Genomic DNA, 15,219 nt, shown 5'->3' on the forward strand with positions numbered 1-15,219 from the left:
TTTGTTTCAAATTTTTATGATATTTATGTGGATGGTAACATGAATGGAGTTCATATGATATACTTGTATCATCCACCTTGAGATTGAAAGTTTGATTAATCTTTCATGTTGATTCAAATGAAATTCTCTCATATATATCTAACGTGAACTCTACGACCCTTTCTGGGCCCACCACTTGACTTCTCCAAGGCTTAGAACAATAACTACAAAACGCGTGATAAAGATTCACGAGTTTCAATGTAGATCACTTGCTCCCATGTACTAATGTGTTCTCTAACTAATCAAATAAATCAATGAGTTAGAATAGGTTGATCGAGTCACACCTTTACTTTCGATTGAACTTGAATAGAATTTGAGTTGTCCTTTGAGCCATGGGCACATTGAAAAGGCTAACCTAACACTATGGTTACTGTGAGTTTAATTACTTGGTAATCAAACCATTTAACTTGAATGATTAGTTTTTGTACATGGAATATTTAGTTTAGCTTGCCCATTGAAATTTTTTAAGTACAATAAGTTGTCGATCAAAGATGACTTCTATCAAACTTATCATAGATATATTTTGAAATTTTATTATATTTATAAATATTATTATTTATTTGGCTATATTTGAAGCCAACCATTATTTAAAAATATTTAGCTATTCATAACATTATAATACATTAAATCTAAAAATTTGTAAACAAACAATAAACGTAATATTTTAAAAATTTTCATAGACTAAAAGAAATTTTGTGGCATTTTTTTCCTTTTGAGAATTTTTTTTTGGTATTTTAAAACTTGAGAAGAAAATATATTCAAAATATAAAAGAGACATTTTCCAAAATATTTAAAATATAGAAAAATTCATCCAACTCTATATTTCATTAATTTTTTTTTTGTTATATTAAGTTAAATTATTAATTTAGTTAGAGAATGATGAAAGAATTTCAAAAGTAACTATTTCCAAAATATATAGAAAAAAAATGGAATAAACTGATTTTAATTTTTTTCTCCTGTATTATGTTAATTATTTCATTTTCATGTTATCAATTAAATTCTAATTATATGAGGAAAATTTTGGAATTTAACTTTATTATATATATAACGTAAGCGCGCCTTTGTCTCTCCAATCGTAGTTGGAGCCTTTCCTCTGAATTGTGTCCTCTTCTCGTTTCATTCACGGTCGCCGTCACCTCCGCTGCCGCCCATCTCCTTCAAACGCCGTCTCTCTTCCTATCCCTTCCAAGGTGCGTACTCTGATCTGTTTAAGCTAGGGTACATGGTTGTATATATTTTTTTTTTTCACTAGCGTTTTGGAATAAAGCTTGTTTTTCCTTTTCTTTTTTCTAAGTAATTTTTTTTTTATATTGATAAGTAAGTTAGTAAACATCCCTTTTAAAATTTTGTTTTTGTTTTCGAAAATTGGTTTAGAATTTTGATGTTTACGTAGGAAATATGGAAATCATGAGGAAAGAACTCAATGGCGAGAAAACAAGCCCAATTTTCAGAAGCAAAAAACTTAATGGTTACAATACGAGGCCAATGCTTATTAGTTTATTATTGGTTTTTTAAAAAAACTATTACTTGAAGGATTTTCACTTTTTCTGAGCAAAATATTTACAAAGTATAGCCAAACAGTAAATATTTTCTAAAGTTGTCATTTAAAATAATTTTTCTAGTTTTTTTTTATCAGGTTTAGAGACTAATGTTGACTAAAATCATATTTTTGTTATTATTTTTTTGGGCAGCAGAATCGGCTGTTCCAAAAAAATCCCCCAACCAACCCCTCATGGAAGGATTTTCCATTACTATGCATTGAGGTGGTGTTCTTTTAGTAACTTACATAATACTCAGAAATTTGTGGATGCAATGGATCTCTCTCCATTCAGGCTTGATATTGATGAGTTGATCAATGAATTTGCTGAGGTAGTTCTGAAGTTATCGTGTTTGTTACAACTATATACTAAAAAGATTTGTTAGTTTTTAAAATTTTAACCCATGATGATGTTTGGTGGTTTGCAGTGTGGATTCACATCTTTTGTTGATATGAAGAAAGTATGGATTGGAAGAAAATTCACGTACATATTTGAGGCTGCTCCTTCTACCAACTTGGCCTTCTTTATGCAATCAATCTTTGCCCAATCAATTAGTAGGATCTCTCTCTCTCGCATTCATTTTTGCATTAAATTCTTGGCAATTTGATATTTCTTATGAATTATGATGAACAAAGCTGGTCGTAGCTTCTTGTTTGTGGAGTTGAGAAAAGTTTCAAAACTTCTGTATGCAATCAATTAGTAAGCTCTCCCATGATAGACTTGGTCATTTTTGCATTAATTTCTTGGCAACTTGATATTTCTTCTGAATTATGATGAACAAAGCTGGTGCGATCTTCTTTTTTGTGGAATTAAGAAGAAGCTTAATACTTCTTTACGCAATCAATTCATTCTCAATCAATTAATAAGCTCTCCCACGATAAACTTGGTCGTTTTTTGCATTAATCTCTTGGCAACTTCAAATTTTTTCTGAATTATGATGAACAAAGCTGGTGCTGGCTTCTTGTTTGTGGAACTAAGAAGAATTTTAATACCTTGTGGAATCAATCTTTGCCCACTCATTTAGTAGTCTCTCCATAAACTTAGTCATTTTTTTTTTAATTCTTGTCAACTTGATGTTTTTTCTGAATTATGATGAAGAAAGTTGGTGCTAGCTTCTTGTTTGTGGAAGTAAGAAGAATTTTATTACTTCTTTTTACAGGTCACATGCTCAGTACTGCTTCTTTGCCACACAGATTAGGTGGCCTTTACTGCCTTTACTGCCTTTATGAGACACAACCCTTTAGGCCCCCTTACAAAATCTACCTGTCTATTGGTATGATTCTTCAATGTTTTTAATATAAAAGCATTCTATTTCTTTAATAATTATCTGATAGATATGCAAGTTTCCCGCAGTCTGCTTGGTGGACATCTCTTGATATCATCTATACTTGTTCTTATTTGGTTATTTTACGATGTTTCCACTTTTATAGGAGAGTTGAAGAAACTGAAAGAACTCGTTGTTGATGCAAAAGAAAATAATGTAAAAGTGGTATCTTTTGTGGTGAAAAGAATGTTAGAAAAGAACATGTTTCTCTTTGGATCTGTGGACATGAATGAGAGTGCTGCTTTGGAAACGGTGAATCAGCTAACAGAATTGCAAAATGCTCGTGTTCAAGTAGCCTATAAAAAGTATGTTCGAGAAACAGACAGTTATTTTTATTCCAGATATATGTTTGTCATGATATCTTTAGTACTTTCTTAATTGTTATCTTTGATGATTAGGTTGTTTAATGATACGCCGATTGGAAATTATATCCATATGGACTTGGTAAGTAAAAAGTACAAAAAACATATATTTTAGTACCTTTTTAACTTGCATTATGAACTCTTGGAACTTTGTACATGAAAAGAGTTCCATGTTATGATCAACTGTTTATCTAGCCATTCCTTGAATTCTTCTTCACTCTTGAAAATGTAGGGGATGGAAGTTGGTTCAAATATATTAACAAAGATGTCAACAGATTATTCAGAGGCCAAGAAACTTGCATTATATGGTAACTTTGTTCTTTCCAACCTGCTTGTCTTCGTGACATTTGTGTTAATCATATTTTTCTATTACTGTTTATCTGACTACTTTTACCCACTTGTTTCTGTCTTTTGTGTTTTGGCACTTCATTTATTTCTAAAGAAGCAAGTAAGATAGTGGATGTTCAGGACATAAAGCACATAGCAGAAGATGAGAAATTGATTGGAGATACAGTTGAAAAGATTGCTGAGGATTGGAATGTTCAGAGAGGAGTTTTTTATGAACAAACTGGACTCGACCAACAGTCTGTTCCAGTCGAGGCAGATCAGCAGTTACTTGAAGATCATGCCGATGTAAATTTTGATAAGGAACTCGAAAGAATGCTAACTGATGTTTAAACAAGGTACAGAGTCCTCCTAATCCTTTAACTATCGCAAATGGGCTTTTGAACTGCCAAATTGTCTTGTTATGACACTTAGCTAGCTGAAGTCACATGACATTGAAAAGAGAGATGAAACCCTCAATCACACATCCTTATTTCGCAATTCAGAGCTGTTTTCAATGAGGAAGGCCAAAGTTAAGCCTTCTAAGCCACAGTGAATGAAGCAGCATGTGAATTACATCAAATGGCTTTGCAGGCCTATTTATCTTGAAATGCCTCTTTACTTTGATCACTCCTTTGTACAGCTTCAAATACTTCTCTTCTGAGATAGCTTTCAAGATTGTTTTTATTTCTGGTATTCTTTGAACAGGTATCTGCACTGAAAATCGACTCCAATCTAGAACATCGCTGAATGGTAACGAATAGTTATCAGAAATGATCACTGGAACACAACCGCCATAGATGGCTTCTACCACCCTCGGGCTTGCCACTTCATAGCCACTAGGGCAGAGACAAAACTTGCTTTCTCCAATCAATTTGGTGTAATTTTGGGTCTTAGGAAGGTATTCATGAACCTGAACTTCATTGTCCTTTTCCTTCCAATGCTTGATCAAAATCTTCCTGATGTATCCATGAGCTCCTCCAGCGAAGAAAGCTAGAATTGGGCGGCGTTCTGGTGGCTGGCCTAAGTCCGGTGGCCCTAATGTTCCAGGGTGGATGTTGATTTCTGGGAGTGGAATATCTATGTTGGGGCGAAAGCCTTCTGTGATGTTTGCATTGCACACTACCCTGATGAAGTTCTTGAACAGTTGGGGGTTGGCATCTGAGATTTCTGGTGCCTTGAAAATCGCCATTAGAAGTTAGGAGGAAGCATTATAAAAAGAAGAAACAAAAACTTGATAACAAGTAGAATCTTAATTCTTACCCAATCATGGCATGAAACCACAAAATGATCAGCGCCATTGCTCCGGTTCCAATATGGATACCTGTTGGCAACAACTCGAATGTAATCAGTTGTCACACGGTGCATCCGATCACGGTTGTAGTCAGCTGGAGAAGTGATTGGCCTATAAATGAAATGAATGATGTTGGTGATACTCAAAGGAAGAAGAAATACATGAGCTTCATCAGGATGACTGGCTCTAAAAGGACTCTTGCTGCAATCTAACTCATCTATAAATTGGCCTTCAATGGCATATATGCTATTCAATGGACCATCATGGAACAGAGGCTGTTCTCCTTCTCTATAACTCCAAACCTTGAACCTCTTCACCATTTCTATGTGGCTTCTGCATAACATTTTGGATATACTGTAAGCATATTGGTGGAAATGATTTTTGTTTTGGGTTATTGTTTCATTGCATTAGATAGTACTTTCAGGATTATAATTATAATTAAGTGTATAAAAACATTTTTAAAGAATTGCAACTATAGCAAAATCTATCGATAGAAGCCTCCCATTACCAACAGACTCAGAGAACTAGATGTAAATTTTGCTATATTTGCATTTCTTTTTCAGTCTGATATCTCTTAAAATACTTTGAGTTCGATTGCTATATTTGCAATTGTCCCTATTTATTAATAGTAACTCAAATGTTATATAATACTTTTAGTGTTTGTTCCTTTTTCAGTAGGTAAAGGAAAACTCAACTGATGAAAAGCATAAGGATTTCTGTAAATGGGGCCTCTGGGAATGTAAGTTTCTTTCTTCTCTGATGTGAAGTTTTTCCACAAAACTGCCTTTCGAATGGACGCTCGTGCTTCAGCCAAACTTGCTTCAATCATCTTCAAACTCGTCTTCTTCTTCTTCTGCTCCATAAACCTCAAAATGAAAACTGAAAAAAGAAAATTTGACAACAGCAAAAACAATAAAGAGAAAGAAGGGAGAGCCCTTTTTTTTTTTGTCTATTCTTACTTTGATGAATATAGCCTTCATGGGTTTGTTGCCTTCTCTCATGGAGTTTATGGGAAAGAAAGAAGAAGCTAATGGAAAAGCTTCAGTTGCTTGTGACAGGTCCAACAATGGTGGAACAGAGAAAAACTGAAGGAAAACAAGAAGAAGAAGACTTGCTGGTAGTAGCAAGCAATAGAGACGGCAGCTGAAGCTTGCCATGGCCAAACTCTTCTTTTCAAGCTCTTTCTCTTAGCTTTTTTTCTTTTTAAGTGCTCAATAAAAGAGAAACTGTAGAGATTGCCAGTAGAAAAAGGTTTGAATTTCGTCATTGTTCCTCCAAAATCGATGTAATTGAATTCAAAAGTTATTAATTAATGCATTTTGTTGAATACTACGGTGGAAACATTGCTTGGAAAAAGTGATGCTTGTAGACACCGGTACCTTGATTAAAATTTTCTTTAAGTTCTTAGATTTAAAACCTTGGTTTAAAGTAATTTTTAAATCTATAACTATCTAGTTGTGCATTTTGTTCATGTGATAGTGGAAGATACAAATATAGTTCCATGTTAAGTCATATAAATTATCACCGCGGAGATATAGAAACTTATTAGACTAATTTATTTACATTAAGTTTAAGAATTAATATATAAATAAAGATCATCAAGTTCAAAGTCAGAGTTTTGAAACTAAATGAATTTCTTTAAACTCAATTATAAAATAACGATAGTACTCTTAAGATTTCCTTCAAGTGGAACTGAAAGTAAGGGATCTTGGATCACAAACTTCTTGATATTGCCCCCAACTTTAATTGAACTTCAAGCAATGTGTAGAGATCCACTAAAATTCTAAGGAGAGAGGTTACATGCTATTGAATTTTATTGTCTTTGGAAATTGTACCATTTTTCTTTTATATATATATATATATAATGTTTTTTTTTTCCATCAAATTATGCTTAGTTTTTCATTGATATTTTTCATAAATAAACTCGTTAATAATTGGATTTGTGAGGTAAGAAATAGTAGTCAAAATTCACTCTATTTCTAACTAGAAACCTCTTAAGTTTCTGGTCTATTTCTAAAATTTCATTTTAGAAGGATCTTATCAAACTATAAAAATAAATTTTGACTTTGAACTGAATTTGCCATTTAACCAAAAACAAAGTTATTTCTCAGATTTTCAATACTTATACCTTATTCAAATTAAAAGGTAAACATTAAAAATCCAAAATATGGAACATTGGAGATTTCTACTCAATTTTCCTATGTTTAGATGTTCTAAACAGTTGCCTTTTTTCTATATGTCTATCCTACTGCACTAGAAGAATTTTTTCTTCAGGTGAAATTTGATTCTTAACCTTTTCCATCTGCTTTTCTCCAGCCTTGGATGCAAACTGAGAATGTAATCTGGCATAAAGTCGTGCCGAGTCAATACACCAACCACGGGCGATCTCTGCGATAAGGCACACAAGTTAGCATTGACGTAAAGTTCATTTGAACAGAGAATCATTCCGAAAACCAAAACTTTCAAAACAGTGAATAAAGATGTCTAGACACCCTCTTAAAATGTCTAGAAAAATTCAAGTTGAAGATGAGGGACTAAAGGCAAATAAAGCAATTTTGTATTGGTACTATTGTACACGACACCCGGTTCAACTTCATTTACTTCCTTAAAATGTAATGTTATAAGTAATTTACTCACCCCAGGGACCTTGGGAATCACCAACATGTGTCTTAAACCAGTTTCTCGAAAAATTTCAAGAGCCTTTGCAAGTGACGTGGTCTCCATGACAGTACAAGGTGAAGTATTGGCAAACGGATGTAGATCAATGAACATCTCCATCTCTTCATCAGTCAATTGTACATCTTCAATCCTTTCAACATCACCTGAACCCATCTTGGCGAAATCATCAGCTGAGAATAGCTTGCAAGGATCTTCTCTTTCTGATCCTAGTGTTGGAACGGACAAGAAAGCTTTCTTCTTTAACAACATGATAATGTGGGTTCTGAGAACTAGACCATATAAAATAGGGTATTCGGAGAAAGGAGGTTCGTCAATGACAGGAAATCCGTGATGGCTTGTCATACTGAGAACGTTTACTACATTGCGAACCTTCTCAATGCCGTTAAATAATTGAAGCGGACTCGTTAGTACATCAACAACATTGAGCTGCCTCATGTATGGCTCAACATGGCCATATAGATAAGGAAATCCTTTCGCTTTCATGATCAAGTTATATATATTACTGTTGAAAGCATCAGCTACGGTCTTGGAAATAAGAAGAACCAACATTATTAAAGGCAGTAACAACAAATTATTGGTCAATTCAAGCAAAATAACACAGAGAGAAACTGTTGTTCTCATCGTCCCCCCGAGAAATGAAGCAGCACCTAATATGGCAAAGAAGCCATGGCTTAGGTTCGTGTGTGGACTGACAATCATTCCGATGAAACGACCATAAGAAGCTCCAGTCACAATAACAGGGACAAACAAGCCAACAGGAGCAACTGTCCCATAACTTAGAATGCTCAAGGAAAAACAGGTAACAAAAAATGTGAGCATTGATGACAACTGGAACTCGGAGTCTGTGTCCTTGCTAAAGAGATTTTTTATGGCATCGTCATTGGTGTTAAATATGAGACTTGCAAGATCATTGTAGTGACCAGGAGCACACTGAAACTTCTTGAAGTTACCAGATCTACCTATGGTAGGACAAATTTCTCGAGCACTTGATGGGCAAGGTTGGCACGATGCAAACCATGGTAATCCAAAAAGAAGGAAGGATGTGAAAATTGAGACCGTGCAAGCCAGTAAAATTTTGTAAATAATGCCTTTCCTGGAGAGGAAAAAATGTTCACAATGAGAATGAAGCATTTTGAACTACTTCATTTCCAAATAATTGAAACTTGAAATACTTCATAGCATTTATAGACAAGAGAAAGGGAACTCACTCGTGTATGAGATTATAAATGCGAAGAAGTTTGTTCAAAAAAAAATTATATAAGCTTCCAAGTATGCCTCCGATAAAAGCAAGAACAAGCACAGGAGGTAGATCTTCGAGGTGATATGTAGGAAAGTCTGAGTAGGTATCAAATATTATAAGTCCCCCTTTACCAAATAATCCACATAATCCATTTAAACACATGTCAATCAGTGAGCGTAATACCACAGCAACTACAGCCGTTGTGAAAAATGATCGCCACAGAATGGCACTTCTCCACCTGTGACAATAATCAACCCAAGGAGGTCACTCAAATATGCTAACACAGCATTTGCGGCTCCTAATATATAGAATGCGTGCAGTTTAAATCAATATAAAGAAATGGATAACAATGTCAGATAACGGACTTGAAAAATAACAATTTATGCAGCTCATGGCTATGACTTCTTCGATATTTTGCAAAAGATTGAAAATTAAGAAGATCCAATTCTATAGAAATTTCAAATATAAAAGGGATATGGTTTTTCATTTCTTTTTTAGATAACCCCTCGGAAACCCACTTCTTTTGCTTATCCTCTTGTAGTACCCTCACTAATTTCTTGTGAGGCAAGACTCCCCAAAAGCAGGCTCCGGAGACACCAAGGATTCCAAATAATAAAAGTTTTTACTTTGGACTTGAACCTAAGAACTTGAAAGGTATCTCCCAACATTCCAAGATCTTAAGAGGGTTGTGTCCTTATCATAATCAAACGTTAACATTATTAGAGAAAATGCAAAATTGTTGAGTTATTCCAAGATAGAACAACCCTTTTTGACATAGAAGGGGCCATGATCAGAAATAACATGCATAAAAAATAAACTGAAAAGATGTCCATTGAAGGAGCATGGAAAAGGGATCAAGAAAATGGTCGGCCATTATACATACCAAGATGCCATCTCTTCAAAAGCAAATAACACACCACCAACAGGAGCACGAAAAGAAGCAGCTATTCCAGCAGCGGCTCCACATGTTACAAGATCCCGCCTATCTCGATCATTCTTGAGAAGGTATAGCCATCTCCATGTTGAGCCAAATATTTTGAAACCCCCCCGCCCTACCAAGGATGCAACGCATGCCCCAGTATGTACCATAGGCCCAGCTTTTCCAACAATCATCGATGATGACACAATAGAAATGCTGCCAACAATCTGCAATCAAACCAGTGATTCATGAGACTCCGGCTTCAAAAGGAAGGATTGTTCATAGCAGGCAAAAATACGGTATTTAAAGCCCTCGAATTCCAAACCATTTCACAAGTTGGCTGCAGTTTTAAGGCCTCAACATTCCGAGGTTAGTCACCAAAAATATCCTCAAACCAAGCATCCAGTTTCAACAAGAGTTGGAGTGAAATTGGGAGGCAGCACAGAGCAATTGATTATATTCCTTAAACTCAAGAAAAAATGTATATGGAATTGTTTCACCTTCACTAACAGCGTCCGAGGCGATAATATTCCAGGGGCATCCACACCATTCAGATAAGCCTTTACTTCTGGTATACCTGAACCAGCTGCTTGGGGACAGATCAATGCCGTAATGACAGATGCGAATAGGGTGAGAACTAAATTGGAAACAGAGAAAACAAGAAAAGCCATCCCATACCTGAAAAAACTTTCAGACTTCCATCAATATCTAGGAAAATAGTTTGGCTTCCCTTTAACACAGTTTTTCTTTCAAAAAACAGAGCTTAAGCCAGATAACATGCATATCTGTTGGCTAAATTTCTTTGACTACAAGAATGTTTGGGTGGGGAATTCAAACAACTAAATTCCCATGCAATGTTTTAAAATACTAAAGGCGGCTTTGAGGCTTTTCCTCTTAAAGAGGCAAGAAGTGAATAAAAGACATTTTTAAAATTCTAAATTGGTACGTCCAAGTCCTGCAAATATGACTGCCATATTAAAGTGCAAAAAGAACACTCACCCCCATAATTTTCACTTAATCAAAAATTCTAAAAGAATATCTTTATCATCATTACTAGTACCATCATCATTAATAGGATTGCTTTATACTATAAATTTTTGCCTCTAATGTTTTTAAGGTCATAACAATAAAAGTAGTCCTTGGGCCTTTTTGTTGCATGCTATGGAGGAAGACCTTGATCATCTTTTTGAGATTGCCAGTATGCGTAGGTTGTGTGAAGCTTTTTTTCTGTAAGAGTTTGGTGTTAGCTATGCTGGCCATCAGAAAGACGATTGAGGAGTTCCATCCGCGCGTTAGAGAGAAGGAGGTTTTATGCTTGCAGGGGTGTGTGCTATTTTCTGGTGTGGGGAGAGGAACGATGGGGTGTTTTGAGGTAGGAAAAGGAATCAAAGTGAGGTTTGGTCTTTGATTAGATTTTAAATATCCTTTCGCACTTCCATTTGGAAGACTTTTTGTAACTATTTCATCAATAACATTTTACTCAATTGGATCTCTCTTTTAGTGGTGTTTTGGTGTTCTTTTATTTTTTATTTTTCTATCCAACATAAATAAAATTAGTCCAAATTCAAATTGTCACAGCTCATATCTTACTGTCTTTGAAGAAGCTAGAAACATCGCTATTATTTTTCTAATCACTAAACGAAGCCCGATTTTAAGTCTCCATCGTTTTCACAAATGCATGCTTCTTCTATGAGAGGCATAAGCCTCTTATGCTTCAACGAAGGTGTATGTCTCGAGACTAAAACTTAGAAATTTGCCTCAAGTTCTAAGCCTCAATAGCTTTTAAAACATTGTTCCTAGTAACATCAATCATATTTCTACTTGAGCCAAATTCCACTAAACAGATAGAAAATATTGCAAAGATTTCAATCAGCAGAAGCACAAAAGAAGAAGAAAAGTGAAGTGAGTACCTGCCCTCGAGCATCATATTCGAAGTGATCACAAACTTCTTCCCTGCAATATTCTCCACCGCCAGGTTATTGAAAAATCCAACAAGACCCATGATCAAACCAATCAAGAAGCATGAAAGCCACTTCATAACCAAGTACTGAAATATCTGGAAATCCCCACGACTTCTCCAATCTTGCATGAAGCACTCATTATCGAAAATCCTAAAAACAAACAAGCCAACATGAAGTTTTAACAAGACCCCACATCAATAACAGACTCAAGAACCCTGAAAAATAAAAACCCCATAAGCCAAATAATCAAAAGGAAACCAAGCAAGCTCAATCCTCATCAAACCCATTTGAATTCAGAACCCAAATGAAGGAAAAAGAAGAAAACTCAAACTCACTCGTAATCAAGGCTCTCAATGGGGCAAACATTAGCTCCAACAATAGCAACCTGTGAGGAAGAATTTGCAAGCGATTTCTGGGCAAGCAAGGGAGTGATGATGGATTCTTCATCGCCATTGGTGGAATCAGCTAGTGTCAACGACATCTTTCTTCTTTATAATGCCTTCTTTTTCTTTTTCAGAAGGGTCTTGTTTTCTTCTCTGACACAGAATTGTGAGAAATGGGTTTCGCAATTGGTTGATTGGAGGAAGAGTTTTTCGTATCAGTTTCATTAAACGTAACGCACCCTTTTCCCTATCTCTCTTGTCTTACTCGTTCCAATGGAAAGAAGAGAATGAAAGCTGACAACTTTCTGAGTTATGAACAAAAAATGTCTCAAAATTCCTCATTCCATTGTTTTGTGATTTCAAGATGAAACAGCCAGATGATAGAAACTTCTAAGAAACATAATTTTTCTGAATAAAGGAAGTTTTGGCTTAAATAAGCAACTCCTTGACTCATTAGGACTGTTTAGTCCTTCAAAAACAAAGAAATCATAATAATAAGAAAATTGTAACCTTAAATTTAGAACTTTGAGTTTGAATGACTTCAACTTTCAAACTAATGGATTTATTTCTTGACAAAAATGTTATCTTTAACCTAAAAAGTTCACAATTTTTTTAAGCTTCAAACAGTTCTTTTTACCATCATTTCAAGCACTAATATTCAATTATGGAAGTTTCAATATTTTCATTTTTAAAATCTCATTTGTTTCATAAACATTATACTCTATTCTTAGAATTAAATTTAAAAGTTCCATCTCATTTTCGTTAATTTAAAAGTTGATATGTTTACATATTATTTAAAAAAAGTGCTATTGACGGTTTTTTCTCATAAGTTTCCACAACATTAACCTTTTATTTTAGATTTGAAAGCAAATATCTAATGAAAATTTTACAATATATGTTATTTTAGATCTATTTGGATTTGGAACTCTACAAATCTTCACAAATTTGTTATAACAAGTTTGTGGAGTTTTTTGTTAAAATCTTTTAAGTAGTTTTATTTTTATAACTTCGATAGTTCGTAATTTCAAACATCTATGGTTATAAATTTCTAAACTAAAGATTATGATTATCCACGTTTTCCCAAACGGACGAACCCCTTTTTATTTCAATCTCATCCAACAACATAGTGAGGCAAATAAAAGAAAATTACCTTTGCCAATCTACTATTCATATATTCCCTTGTCTTTTCCTCTATCCCTATATATATATCCCCAACAAAAACAAATCATACCTAATATATATAGATAGATATATAGATATATATGTACTGTGTTAGGTTGAAAGTTGTTGTGTATTGGTCTTAGATGGTTTATTCCATTTTGGCATCTTTTGTCTCTCTCTCCATTTTTTATTCTTCAACTTCATCTCAATCTCCAATTCATTCAAAAGTACAATTTTCATCCATATATTATACTTTTTTTTTCTAAATTAAAAAAACTCAACATTACTAAAAACAAATATTATTCTCCCAACATATCCGCAAGTACATTAGAAAGTATAATAGATATGGAGTGCATATGTAAAGGGATCAAAGTGGACTAACTTATTGGTATTACTTAAGTTTATATATAAATATTATAAAAAATATAAATTCGAGGAAGGTTCGAATTCTACTAGGTCCATACTAAATTCATTGATGAGTACGAACATATGACTAAAAGAAGGTGTTTTTTATCATTATCTTATAAGTGTAAGTCTAAAGGATACTAAAACCTATCAAGGATCTTAGTATCGATTGAGTGATGGAACAATATTTTAAAAATAATTCAACAACTCTATTTAAAAATATCTTAATCGTGAATTTAGAAAAGAAAAAAAAATGTTGGAGCAGGAAAAGGAAGGGAAAGCAATGTATTTTTTTTTTTTTTTGGGTTATTTGATAAATTTTGTCCTCAATGAATGGCCAACCCATTTTGGAAAATGATGCAACATAAAAACTAAAAAGCAATTTTTTTTATGAAAAGACATTAAAAAAAGCATTTTTATCATTACACTTCCCTACCAAAAAAAGAAAAAAAAAAACAAATGCTGCCAAAATGTAAAGTTAGAAAATAATTGTAGAGAGAGGTAAGAAAAATTGATGATTTCATTAATTCAACCTATATACATTAATGACTTAATAATTCTATACAACGTTTATTCCTACCCCATATATAGATGATGATATTTTATTATTTTATTTGTCTAAAATTAAATTATTACCAACAATTGTTTTTTAAGTTAATTCTATGAGATATCAAAATAGAATCATACTAACATTTTAGGTAAATTTAGAATGATGTTTATGAAATATTTAGAACAAAATGAAGTTAGAATTAAGGTAGTAATTAAACTTAGATAACATGTTAGTAGATTTTATTTTGAGAATGTTTTTAAATATATAATATAAGATAGTGAGTGTATGGTCAATTTTTCACTAACAATATTTGTATTTAATACATAATTTATAGAGATTTAATTTATGATGTAAATCTAATCGTGTGTTGTCATAAATTTGTTGATTATACCCAAGTAATTAACATTATTTATGAGTTTCTATTTGTTCATTTATTGTTACATAGTCATTGATTTTTGCAAAGTCATAATCAATGACATTATGGGTGATGATTATTATGTAATTATTTAATTGCAAAAATTATAACCTAAACTTTTGAAATAAAAAATTGATTATCCTGTAAGTTGATGGTTTAATTTTTATTATTTATGAATCTAGTTTTTACGATTTAAGTTTTAACACTCTTAAATGTTCAGGAATTTAATTGTTATTATTGAAAGCTTATGAGTGTAATTGCAACTATAACTAGAGGTTATCCGCAGTAGGGTTTTTAAGAGATTGTTGCCCAACAGACTATAGTCGATTTAAGTAAACGTTTAAACCGACCTTGATCATGAAGAAGTACAAATCATCGATCAATCAGTTTGGTTTTTTTTCAAACCAACACTGATCAAAGCCTCTTCATTCTTTACCGATGACCTTCTACTCGATTAGTTTTGGTCATTCGACTTGATTTTTCAATATGCAATGCACACCCTTGCTTACCACCATACTTTATGATGATTTTTACAATTTGCCCTAATTTTAAATGTGACAATATTGACCAAATTGAACACGCAACTAGAAAAACACAACGTTAGCAAGGAGGATAAAATGTATTC

At 33.4% G+C, this 15,219-nt stretch overlaps 3 protein-coding genes across 12 annotated transcripts; 1 reads left to right on the forward strand and 2 right to left on the reverse strand.

Moving 5' to 3' along the window:
- The first annotated feature begins 1,077 nt into the window (after positions 1-1,077).
- Positions 1,078-6,297, forward strand: LOC101216308. Of its 10 annotated transcripts, none has more exons than XM_031881254.1 (11): positions 1,078-1,229; positions 1,734-1,908; positions 2,005-2,131; positions 2,737-2,850; positions 3,008-3,206; positions 3,300-3,345; positions 3,496-3,571; positions 3,706-3,946; positions 4,296-5,237; positions 5,557-5,620; positions 5,927-6,237. In XM_031881254.1, exons 2-8 carry the CDS (start codon positions 1,852-1,854, stop codon positions 3,939-3,941), a joined length of 855 nt encoding a protein of 284 aa, XP_031737114.1. In that variant the 5' UTR covers positions 1,078-1,229; positions 1,734-1,851; the 3' UTR covers positions 3,942-3,946; positions 4,296-5,237; positions 5,557-5,620; positions 5,927-6,237. The 10 variants fall into 10 exon arrangements, with proteins under 10 accessions (XP_031737114.1, XP_031737116.1, XP_031737115.1 ...); XM_031881256.1 differs by having other exon boundaries at positions 5,940-6,237; XM_031881255.1 differs by lacking the exon at positions 4,296-5,237 and having other exon boundaries at positions 5,927-6,297.
- Positions 3,937-5,725, reverse strand: LOC101204940 (probable glycosyltransferase At3g42180). The gene is made up of 2 exons (XM_031881250.1): positions 4,851-5,725; positions 3,937-4,764 (listed from the first exon to the last, which is right to left on the reverse strand). The coding sequence occupies exons 1-2, from the start codon at positions 5,223-5,225 to the stop codon at positions 4,102-4,104; spliced, it is 1,038 nt and encodes a 345-aa protein (XP_031737110.1). The 5' UTR covers positions 5,226-5,725; the 3' UTR covers positions 3,937-4,101.
- Positions 6,298-7,134: 837 nt separating the features above from the next.
- CLCG (putative chloride channel-like protein CLC-g-like) lies at positions 7,135-12,161 on the reverse strand. Its single transcript, NM_001280689.1, has 7 exons — positions 12,016-12,161; positions 11,630-11,830; positions 10,220-10,397; positions 9,684-9,946; positions 8,769-9,038; positions 7,519-8,653; positions 7,135-7,269 (listed from the first exon to the last, which is right to left on the reverse strand). Exons 1-7 carry the CDS (start codon positions 12,159-12,161, stop codon positions 7,135-7,137), a joined length of 2,328 nt encoding a protein of 775 aa, NP_001267618.1.
- Positions 12,162-15,219: the final 3,058 nt, after the last annotated feature.

Source organism: Cucumis sativus, chromosome 2 (genome assembly GCF_000004075.3).
Source record: "Cucumis sativus cultivar 9930 chromosome 2, Cucumber_9930_V3, whole genome shotgun sequence".
Classification (NCBI taxonomy): domain Eukaryota; kingdom Viridiplantae; phylum Streptophyta; class Magnoliopsida; order Cucurbitales; family Cucurbitaceae; genus Cucumis; species Cucumis sativus.

Excerpts from the sequence above, each read along its gene's own strand:
- LOC101216308 (XM_031881253.1), top strand. The coding sequence starts at position 1,852 with ATGGATCTCTCTCCATTCAGGCTTGATATTGATGAGTTGATCAATGAA. Across the intron at positions 2,132-2,736 it reads AATCTTTGCCCAATCAATTA|GTCACATGCTCAGTACTGCT; the intron begins GTAGGATCTCTC and ends TTCTTTTTACAG. Across the intron at positions 2,851-3,007 it reads CAAAATCTACCTGTCTATTG|GAGAGTTGAAGAAACTGAAA; the intron begins GTATGATTCTTC and ends CCACTTTTATAG.
- LOC101204940 (XM_031881250.1), bottom strand. The coding sequence starts at position 5,225 with ATGTTATGCAGAAGCCACATAGAAATGGTGAAGAGGTTCAAGGTTTGG. Across the intron at positions 4,765-4,850 it reads TGGTTTCATGCCATGATTGG|GCACCAGAAATCTCAGATGC; the intron begins GTAAGAATTAAG and ends GCGATTTTCAAG.
- CLCG (NM_001280689.1), bottom strand. The coding sequence starts at position 12,161 with ATGTCGTTGACACTAGCTGATTCCACCAATGGCGATGAAGAATCCATC. Across the intron at positions 11,831-12,015 it reads ATTGAGAGCCTTGATTACGA|GATTTTCGATAATGAGTGCT; the intron begins GTGAGTTTGAGT and ends GTTTGTTTTTAG. Across the intron at positions 8,654-8,768 it reads ATTTATAATCTCATACACGA|GAAAGGCATTATTTACAAAA; the intron begins GTGAGTTCCCTT and ends TTTCCTCTCCAG.